This window comes from Cololabis saira, chromosome 5, assembly GCF_033807715.1.
Source record: "Cololabis saira isolate AMF1-May2022 chromosome 5, fColSai1.1, whole genome shotgun sequence".
NCBI classification, from domain to species: Eukaryota; Metazoa; Chordata; class Actinopteri; order Beloniformes; family Belonidae; genus Cololabis; species Cololabis saira.
The window spans coordinates 41,773,884-41,785,055 of NC_084591.1; the positions used below are offsets into that span (position 1 = coordinate 41,773,884).

The following is an 11,172-nucleotide window of genomic DNA, read 5'->3' on the forward strand; positions in this document are numbered from 1 at the left end:
GAACTGCCGTAATTACTGTGTTATATTGTCTGTACAAACAAGGTTGTATTTTAAGACACCAAAGAGGTTTTTCAGGCTCGATTTGGCGAAAGCACAACACATGTTGATTGCCACGGGCGACACCTAGTGGGAAAAATATAACAAAGGGCACCATGAAATATCATTTATTAATCAAACCCTTGACCTTCCTGTCAGAGCTCAGTTTACTCTATCCACCAAATCTCACGAGACACCTGGTGATCATAGCTTTCTGAATGTGTCATTTAAGATACATGCAGATTGGACACACTTTTGCTGTCTATTATACACACCTGCTTGATAATTAAACTGACGGGATTAAAACAAAATATTGTAGTCCCTTAATTTAACGGTCGACGAAGTGCGAACTTTGTTAGTGCTTTCTACACGGCTGCGTGACGCCGGTCATTTCTTTGCAAGGAGACGAAACTCAACGTTGCACCTCTTGTGGCGGGAAATTCAACCGGATTAAACCAGTTCGCAACCCAAGTTAAACTGCGATCACCAGCGAAGTCACACCAGTAAAGCCAGAATCCACGATCTGTTAAGGTCTGTTAACATTTAACAATAGTTAAAAGTGAGTTTTATTTGATTTTCAATTGTCTGTTAATTTTAATATTTGCAACTCATTTGAAGATAAAGCTTGTTTCAGCAGCTGTTTCTGCTTTAGCCAGTAAATGTATCATTTACCTACAACAGGTTTTGAAAATGGCAACAGGAAGAAAACAAATGAAGAAAAAACCTCTCAAGGAAAAATCTGAGAACGTTTATGATTTCACTCAAGAAGATGAGAAGGATGAGCACAGCTCTGAGGACGAAGTTAGGCATGGTATGTTGGCTATGCTGGGTTATTATAACCATGTTTTGAGCTGATTTACACATATTAACTGTACATTTTGATGCCTTACTTTCCTAAGGTGAAACTCCAATATTGGACAAAGGAAAGAAGAGACCGGCTGCCACCTTTGATGAAGATGGGGGTTCCTGTGCTGTCGGGTTCAGTCTTTTCTTTTTAATGGTTTACTTTGTACAGAAGGGCAGAAAGTGTAACTGTAATTTTTCCCATCCCGAGTTGGCACCATTCAGTGTTAACCAACAATCAAAGACCTGAAGGGATACAATCCCTATTTAAAATCAATCAATGAGTCCAGAACTGTCCAGTGAAGTAATGAAACCTAAGAAAGTAGTGAACCGTCATCTTCTAATTCAATTCAATTCAATTTTATTTGTATAGCGTCTAGCAGTGGCGTCAATTCAGTCTTATTAAGGTATGGCAAGGTTACAAGTCACAGAACTTAACTAGAGTATCAATCAACACGTCCAGCAAATACTGTAGCTTATCTGTACTGTGTGGTCAAGAAAATTGGAACTTTTTTCAAATGCAGTCTCACTCACTGCAAAAACTCAAAATCTTACCACGAATATATGTCTTATTTCTAGTTAAAATGTCTCATTTTTAGTCAAAAAATCTCATTACACTTAAAACAAGAGTCATCACCAGAAAAATAACTTGTTATTTGACCATGTTCACCTGTTTCAAGTAAATTTTCACTTGAAATAAGTAGAAAAATCTGCCAGTGGAACAAGATTTATCTTGTCCCACTGGCAGATTTTTCCACTTATTTTAAGTGAAAATCTACTTGAAACAGGTGAAAATGGTTGTTTTTGAGTCTTGTCTTAAATGTAATGAGATTTTTTTTTTACTAAAAATTAGACATTTTAACTAGAAATAAGACAAATATTCTAGTTAAGATTTTGAGTTTTTGCAGTGTAATAACTAGTGAAATCGATCATGTTGTTCTGATTTGCATTTGTAGTTATTCTATATGTATTAAGTAATAGAATAATCAATACAAATAGACACAGAGTAATTCCATAAATGTATTTAAAAAACAAACATTTACATTTTCCCTTGAAGCCGAGGTGTGGCGGCTGCCATACCTTCATACCCAATTGACGCCCCTGGCGTCTAATACAACAAAAGTTGTCTCTAGACGCTTTCCAGAGTCCCAGAACATGGCATTTAATCTTCTAAGATGAAATGCAGTGTGAAAAAAAAAAAAAAATCGAAGCGATCCTGACCAGGAATCAATTGAGTAATTCAGATTCAGATTAGGATAGTTTTTTATAGTTTTATTTGGATCCCCATTAGCTGCAGCAAAACTAAAGCTATTCTTCCTGGGGTCCGACACATAATATACAGTACATGACAAAAATTAAAAGCAAACCTAAAGAGGTAGTAGAAGAAAAAGAAAAGAAACGTAGAAAAGAAGAAAGTAAAAAAAGTAAATTCTACTACAAAATGTACTTTAGATTTCTGTCAAATAAGACCAGTGCTCCTTTTGACACTCACATTAAGGTTACAGTCATTCCGTTAAACATTTAGATATAATGCATTACAATACAAAATCATACATTCTGTAAATAGCATCAACCAATTCAAACAATGTAGGATGATTTTATTTATCCCTTTGGGAGGTTCCCTTGGGGAAATTTAAATCTCCATCTCACACACACAACACTGTCATTTACAAATCAAATACCCCAAAAGCCAAACACCCATATAAAGATAAAAGTAAAAGGTAAAAATATAAATAGCGAGAGTAAAAGCATTTACACACAGTGAGAATTGAGCTCATGGAGCTGGGAAGAAACAGCCGTCTAATCTCAAGAAAACAGCTAATCAGAGATGAAAATCTAAATAATTAGTCCCATTTTTAGGGAGTGTAAAGTGTTGACTCTTGAACATTAGAAAAAGGTCATGTGATCTGATGAATCCAGATTAACGATGTTACAGAGTGGTAGGTGCATCAGGGTAATGAGAGCAGTGAATGAAGTGATGCACCCATCATGTTGAGTGCCAACTGCACACATTTCTGGGAACACTGTTATCTGGGTTTGCTTCATTTGATTAGGTATATATTTGTCAGTGTTATGTACTTAAACAAAAAGAGATCATAAGAGATCAAATTTTGTGAATGAGCAGGTTTTTCCATAGAATATTTTCCTTCTGCCATGTTGGTACATGTTTCCAAGATGACAATATAAGGATTCATTTGGATCTAGTTGTGAAAGAGTGGTTTAGGACGCATTGGGCAAGATTTTCAGACATTGGTTGGCCTCAGAGTCCAGATCGTGGCCACACTGAAGATCTTTGAGATTTGGTGACTAGTGGTTTGACTCAACCTGTCAGTATTAAAATATCTCGGAATGAAAACAGTCCTACTCAAGATGAAAAAATGTTTTTCTTTGGATGTGGTTATCACAATGTAACAATGAATGTAAAATAATCAAACCTGGAGATGGTTTAAGAAAGTATTATGTGACATATTTGGCCAGCCAGTGTAGATATAATTCATCTTGACAAATTTTGTTGAATGTGACAATAACTTTTGTCGTTTCACACATCTAGAAATGAGGTCCAGTCCATGTTGGAAAAGTTTGGGGGTAAGAAACAGTTTTTCTGTAGAACTGAGTATCAAAGTAAGTCAGCTCTTCAGTGTCACATAATAAAACTGTCTCTGGTGTGGTTTCAGCTGATATCAGCAAGGGGATGCAGGCCAAGAAGAAACGCCTGGAGATGCTGACAAAGAACTACATGAAGGGAAGTCAACACAAGCTGGAACAGCTGTGGAACAGCTATCACGGCCAGAGGTTTCTGCTCTATTAACTTTAGGGGGGCTCTGAGAAAAACAGATGGAACTATTGATGAATGAACAAAAATATACAGAAAGAAAACTTAGTTAAATTATCATTAAAATATTTTCTGTTGACTGACATTTCTGGCTTTGTTGAGATGTATTTGCCTTTTTGCTGACTCAAATATGTGTATCTGTAGGAAGAAAATGACTCAGCAGTACTCTGATCAGGTGTCGTCTGTGCTGCAGCAGTTGGACGTTGAAGCCCAGCGAGCCGAGGAGCAGGAGGAAAAACTTAATGTGAGTTCATTCTGGTGGTTGGTCAGTTACTGCTCAGGAGATACAGTATATACTTGACTGTTTTTATTTCTCCACAATCAAAATAGGTGTCCTCTTGAGTTATATTTATTGTTTTTTACCTTTATACATTTTTTATAAACATAAATTTAATTTCCGTTTTAGAAAAATATTACAATGTTTCTTTAAAGTCTGAGAATTCATTAAAAGAAATTTAATTAGCCAAAATCATCTATACAGAATTGCTTATTTTTCTTTCAGATGGGTTGAGGTATATTTTACCATGCATTAATAGTAGTTCAATTCAGTTCAAATATTTGGGAATAACTCTGGACAATGAACTCACCTTTGATCAGCACACCACAGACATTCAAAATAGAAGCCAACAAAGACTGTCAGCCATCTGCAAACTTAAAGGACTGTTTATTGTACCTCACCTCCTTTTACTACTCTACCAAAGCATCATTCAACCCATCCTTCTGTACTGTTCCGCATCTTTCTTTAATATGCTATCCGTCACCAACCGGGCCAAACTCTCACGCATCACAATCACAGCTGCTAAAATAATTGGTCTCCCCATACCTAACATCACAGAACTAAATAACAAGTCCATTTCACACCTAGCCAACTCCATAGTACAAGACATCACTCACCCACTGAACCAACGTATCACCCACGACCCTCAGGGCGCAGGTACAGAACTCTTAAGTTTAGCAGGGCTCGGCTGGGGAAAGGCCTGATCCCTGCAGCCGTAGCTGCCCTGAACAGCAGGCCCCGCTGATGCTTTTGTGCTGTCATTTATGTCTTTGTTATTATGTATGTCATTTATTTATTGTTGGTGTTGATGAAATGTACTGCCAGTGAAGACAAATCTCCCTACGGGACAAATAAATCTATATCTAATTCAATAATACTTTATTAAACCATGAAGGGAAATTAAATATAAAGCAGAACAAAGGTAATTTTTTGCAGTTTTTAGCTCAGCAGTCTACTTGTAGGTGTGAAGGTTGAGTCATTTTAATGGCACTGTGTAAGATATAGTCTTGGTTTTTTGTTTTGTTCTACTCTGTAACATTTCTTTTCATCATTACCTTATTGAGTCTTTTAATTGCATCTGCCATAGCTCCATTGTTGCTGATGAGGACATTGAGTTGTAAAGTGAGAATGCAGTTGTAGCAAGGGACAACGAAGCAGGAGCGCAATGTCTGAAAAGTAATAGAAATGTCTTCATATTTAACTGAAACCGATATATCATGAAAAAATACTTTTTGCTGCTTTAAAGTTGCACTTAAAATTCTTTGCTGATAATATATTTATTATGCTGAAATAGTATGTGACTGCATGTAGCTCACAAAATAATTCTAAGAAAAACTTGAATGAAGGTGTACACACAGCGTTGCAGGACGACCGATGCCTTGCAGCTTTGCGGTGACCACTTTGACCCTGAAGGTTTGCAGTAATTAGCTGCGCCAGCCGTCCTCTGTATCTTTCACACCCCATGTCCTCCTGGGGATTTGCTTGTATGAACTGTGATAAACAGCTGTCAATTCTCAGTGATATACAGCAAAGCATGTGGAGGGCATAACAGAAACAACTGCCAACTAATAACAAATAACAGATTAGTCAACCCCACCATAAATGTTAGTTGTAAGACAAACCGCTGTTAAGAATTGAGCTCAGATAAACATGTTACATTTTGCTCTTTGTGTTCACAGAATCTGTTCCGGCAGCAGCAGAAGATCTTGCAGCAGGCAAGAGTTGTGCAGAACCAAAAGCTGAAAACTGTCAAAGAGCTGTATGAACAGTTTGGGAAGGTAGTCTTAACCCCTCTGAGCAACAACCTGTTAACCCTCATCATTGTATTAAATCAATCCAACACTTTAGTTTGTCGTCATAAAGATTTCCTCTGTTTTTAGCAGACATGCTTTCATTTCATATATCTCCAAAAATGGAGATATATGTCAAATATATCTCTGTTTGTCGAAACATACAGTATGTGTTATCTGAGTCACAAACAGGTAATTGTCTGATTTACTGATGATTATTTAAGAAAGTAAATATTTTGTAAACTGAACAGGTTGTAACTGAGCTCGGACACCTTAACTTAAAAGTTAAAATCAGACTAAAGTTGTTGACTGTGTTTCCTCCAGAACATGGAGGACATGGAGAAGAGCCATGAGACGTTCCTGCTGGGGGTCCAACAAGAGCTGAGGAAGGAAATGGCCACCTTGCAGAAGAAGATCCTCATGGACACAGTCAGTTCAATCAATGTCAAATAATGTTAAAACAGCTTAAGTAACTTATCAAGACAAAGAAAGTGGAAAAAGTACAAACAATAATAATACATTTTATTTTTAGACACCTTTCATAAAACTCAAGGTCACCGTACAACATAACAAACCATTAGCGCAGGGTAAAATGCAAAAAAAAAAATACAAAAAAAAAACAGGTAAAAGAGCAGTGTTAGTTAGCTGGATGAGGTGGCTTTTAAGTGATATTTTGAATTGTAGAGTTCAGGTTCTGTATTTCAGGCATAAGAGCACTAAGTGGGGAAGCAGAGTGGCTGAAAGCCCTGCTCCCCATGACAGTCAGACAGGCAGGAGGAACTGTCAGGTGAAGAGATGAGGATGATATAAGGGTACAGGATGGGGTGGTAATTTGGATGAGATCAGAAACGTATGGAGTATTTTGATTGGCTAAGATTAACTCTGTCTCTTGACGTACAGTTAAGCATAAACAAGTTGGAACGCTTTGTCAATACAAACATAATTCAATGATTAGCAAATCTCATTATATGCATTAAACTCTACTGTAATACTCAGAAAATTATGGAATATTAAGAGTGCAATTTTACAGTTTCTATATTAATTATTGAATTACTGCCCATCTTTACTTTTGAGAGACTCTTATTTTTTTTTTAATTATTTTTATAAATTACCGATCTTGTAACTGACATTCAATTCAATTTTATTTATATTGCATGTACCCTCCTGCTGAAGACCAGCTGGACAGAGCAGGAAAAGGAAGATAAATCAGATGTAGACAGCAGACACTGAGGTGGTCAGAGGGGGGGACTGCAGGGCAGCAGCAGCTCCTGAGGCGCTGGCCTGCAAACATGCACAGAACAGACATGTTGCAAATTAAGGGCCAATCCCAATACACCCCCTACTTTCTACCACTAGCCCTCACCCACTACCACTTCACCCTAAAAATGAGTAGGACCCTTGTAATCTTCCCTAGGGATTGGGATACAACTCGTTACGTCACTGCGTGGTTTATGTTCGGGTACGTAAGCGACTGTGTAGTTACGTTTGCACATACGTCACACCATATCAGGAAGCCGAGAGCTAAAAGCTGTTTTAATTTCCGCTGTAGCGCTGTTAATATGCCACTTTATTAAGTTTTAATATTTTTTCAGGCGTAAAAGTAACCGTTAAGATCCCCAACCTGGGCTCAGTTTATCCAAATAACGCCTGTTAAGAAATTTGCTCCGAAGTTTTCGGGAGCCTGTCGGCTCGGGAGCTGATTTATGGTTCTGCGTTAAATCGACGCAGAGCCTACGGCATAGGGTACGGCGTACGGCGTGCGTCGCCGCGTAACATACGCCGTAGGCTCTGCATTGGTGTAACGCGGAACCATGAATCAGCCTTTATTCTGGCGAGGTTTGAAAAAGACTTCACAACAACGGGCAAGCGAGTGATTATATACATTCACTCAGTGAATATTATGAAAGTAAAATATATATTTCTCACTAGAAATGTAATCAAAACGCATTTTTGTGCAGAAACTAACTCAAAATATTGATTTTATTCACTAAAAAATAAGAAATGTCCGCCATGTTTTTTTTAATTCAGTCTGCAAATGATGACGTAAAGCATTCTGGGAAATTTTTTTAGCCCTCGGTCAGCTAGTGTACATCTGAAAACCCTCGCTCTGTAGGGCTAGATTGATGCCCCCTAGCCCTCGTTTTCCCACCTACCCCTAGATGAAAAGAGGAATTGGGACACCACTACCCTCACGGGAACGCGCAAAATGTAGGGTTAGGGCTGAAAAGTAGGGGTAGTGGGAGTATTGGGACTGGGCCTACACACATGCAAGATGTTCCTCCAGGCATTTCTTTTTAGAACCACTTATTTTTCCACTCTTTTTACTATCGTGTCCCAACACTATTGAGACATGTTGCCGCCATCAAATTCTAAATGTGCTTTTTTCATAAAATTATAAAATGTCTTGCTGTCAACATTTTTTTTTTCCTTCTTCCGTGAATAAAATTTGGGTTTGTGAGATTTGCACATTATTGCAGTATTTGTTTAAAAACTTTTTTACAACGCATCCCATCGGTTTTGGGAGTGATTTGTAATACTGCCTCCTTAATCCTGAGATCAGCTGTGATATCTGGGGACATGAAAGACAAAGTGTGGAACAATTTGTGACATCTGGTGGTCAAGTTGTAGACAGCAGCCATCTCAAATATCCTCCCATACTTAGATCTGTATCAATATGCTGAATTATATGTTTATGATAAAGGGTCAAATTGAGTGCCAAAGTTGAAAAACAATTTAGAAAAACCGAGGCACTCAAGAAGATAGAAAAATATAGAAAGCCTTTATTAAAGGAGCTTGAGGCTCCTTTTAAGAAATGAGACTCTCTAGCGCCACCCTTCACCACGACGGCCGTTGTGGGTACTGCAGCCAACAGTGAAGCCGGCACGGGAGAACGGGGAGAACGCGCATGCAGCGTCATGTGACGTCACATCCGCAGGACAGCGCGGGAAATTCGGGACAGGACAGCGCGGGAAATTCGGGACCGAATTGCAGCACATTTTGCAGCACACAGCCTGTTCAAGGCAACGGAGAGATACACTAGAGGGCTCATTCTTTTGGGTTTGGAACGCTTCATCTGACATTATTACTAGAAAATGTAAAATGTATACGGATTTTTTTCATAAATCTTGCCACAATCCGGCCTCAAGCTCCTTTAAATCATGGCTTAGTAAAAGTAAAAAAATGCCAACATGTTTCGGCCATGTAGGCCTTCTTCAAGGCAGATAACAGAGACAAAGGGATCTCCTTAAAGCAGCTCTTTAAACACAGGTAAACAGTCACATGATCAGCTCAGGTGGTATCAATTAACCTGGTAGGAGCAAACAGGCACATCAACCAGATACAGAGGAGAACAAACAACCAATCAGCATAAGCAGTAAAGAAAGACACAAACAGCAGTATAAACAATAGTGAGTGCCAAAGTTGTTGGTTATTGGTTTTTAATCTGTACTTTGCATCTGGGAAAGGCTATACTGATATTAATTCTTGTTTTTACTCTTTTTCTATCAATAATTAATTTTGTAACTTTGTTTTTATATCATTAATTTAATCTATATCAAAACAGTGACTCATTGTAGCAAAGTAATTAGATATTAAAGTAACATATTTATTATTCTTATTTTTATTAGAATATAGTAATTCTTCTAATAACTTCTTGTTATTGTTATACACTAACATTTATGTGCTTTTGCTTTGGTGATAATTTCAGTGTGGGCATTAAAGAGATTTTATAAAGAAATAAAGATACAAAGCCTAATTACACTTAGTAAATGGTACCGAAGTATGTTGTGAGGAATGAAAGATGAATGATCAGTGGAGTTTGTGGAAATCAAAAGGAATAATTTTTCTATAAACAACTAACATGTAATACTTAATTTAGTACTGTCAACTCAGGACATGATGTCACATCTGATCATGACATATGTGTTTCCACAGCAACAGCAGGAGATGGCCACTGTCCGCAAGTCACTGCAAACCATGCTGTTCTAGGGAGCTGTTACCATGGCTACTGTTCCAGCTGTTCAATATTATTATTATCATTGTTTTTAATTACTCTTATTATTCTCATTATTATTGTTACTTGTTGCTTATTATTACTGTTTGAGTTAAATTAGAATTAAAGGTGTTTACTGATAGATGTTCTGTGTTTACTGACATTTAATTGTTGAATGTCTCGAGGCTGGCTTATATGTACATAAAATTCACATTAAACAGTGTTCATTTATTTGAATGCTTAATTTTTTGCAGACAGCCGAGTGAATACTTTTCACCTTTCAAATAATCAGACTGACAGACTGCAAGATTAAAGACACCTGTGCTGCTAATTGCAGGGCACACTTATTTTCCCTTAGTTTCACTATGGTAAAAATATGAATTTTCAATCTTTTCTAGAGGTATCCACTAAATCGTTCTGACCAGCTTCATTAGTTTGCATTTTGAATGATTGAACCACAATTTAAAAGCAATGTTTGATTTTCAGTAGACACTTTTCAGGAAATTGGTATTAAATATTGTTTGGTCTCCAAGGTATTTAAACAGTAAAAAGGACCAAAGTAATCATATTTAATGAACTGTAAGAAAATGACAACTGGCTGGTCCCTTCCTGCAAACAAAGACAATCAAAACAACATCATAGATAAGATAAAAACAAGAGTAAATTTTCAGCAGGCACAGTGAGGTGACCGTCATCCTGTCTTCATCTGTCGTTTAACTGATCAACATTTAAAGTTCAACCACATCCTGAACAGGAAATAAAGACATTGCTATGTGTATAAGAACTGCAGCTGGAAAGAGAGTCATTTTGAAATCAAATATTTGCAGTTTTGTTCATAATGGACATAACTGATCATGATCAGATCATAGAAGAAGGTGAGAACTATCACAGATGAAGTTAACTGTAAAAATGCCATGTGAAGAAAATCAAGTAAAATGTCACAGTAGGATTAAAGAGTGAATTACATTATTGTTATTATATTAATTTAGATCAGGGGTCCCCAACCCTGGTCCTCGGGGCCCACTGTCCTGCATGTCTTACCGTACATGTTTCCCTCCTTCAACACATCATGATACAGATTGAAGATTGTTCACTGGTCATTGACCAGCGTCTCCGACACGACGACATTTCATTCCAGTACAGCCCGTCCAAAGAAAAAAACAACCAACATAAGACAAGGGTAGACAGGTGCCTGAGGCTGCAGCCACAGGTAGGCACCGCCCTTTCATTAGGTGAGAAAAGGGATGACACCAGGAAAGAGTAGGAGAAAAAACATCTTCACAGTGTGAAGATGCAAAAGACACTTAAAAAAAAGCAAGATACTCAAAACAACATCAAAATGATTTGGGTCAGGCCAACTCCAGTAATTTTCAGTCTGCCTTAAAGCATCTCTAGTCTATCT

At 37.5% G+C, this 11,172-nt stretch overlaps 1 protein-coding gene across 2 annotated transcripts; it reads left to right on the forward strand.

Annotated features, from left to right (window-relative positions):
* Nucleotides 1–470: 470 nt before the first annotated feature.
* Nucleotides 471–9,918, forward strand: sycp3 (synaptonemal complex protein 3). 2 transcript variants are annotated; one of them, XM_061722681.1, is made up of 9 exons: nucleotides 471–567; nucleotides 718–847; nucleotides 936–1,014; nucleotides 3,431–3,465; nucleotides 3,555–3,672; nucleotides 3,857–3,956; nucleotides 5,669–5,767; nucleotides 6,104–6,208; nucleotides 9,713–9,918. In XM_061722681.1, exons 2-9 carry the CDS (start codon nucleotides 727–729, stop codon nucleotides 9,764–9,766), a joined length of 711 nt encoding a protein of 236 aa, XP_061578665.1. In that variant the 5' UTR covers nucleotides 471–567; nucleotides 718–726; the 3' UTR covers nucleotides 9,767–9,918. The 2 variants fall into 2 exon arrangements, with proteins under 2 accessions (XP_061578665.1, XP_061578664.1); XM_061722680.1 differs by having other exon boundaries at nucleotides 520–595.
* Nucleotides 9,919–11,172: the final 1,254 nt, after the last annotated feature.

Excerpts from the sequence above, each read along its gene's own strand:
- sycp3 (XM_061722681.1), top strand. The coding sequence starts at position 727 with ATGGCAACAGGAAGAAAACAAATGAAGAAAAAACCTCTCAAGGAAAAA. Across the intron at positions 848-935 it reads TGAGGACGAAGTTAGGCATG|GTGAAACTCCAATATTGGAC; the intron begins GTATGTTGGCTA and ends TACTTTCCTAAG. Across the intron at positions 3,466-3,554 it reads CATGTTGGAAAAGTTTGGGG|CTGATATCAGCAAGGGGATG; the intron begins GTAAGAAACAGT and ends GTGTGGTTTCAG.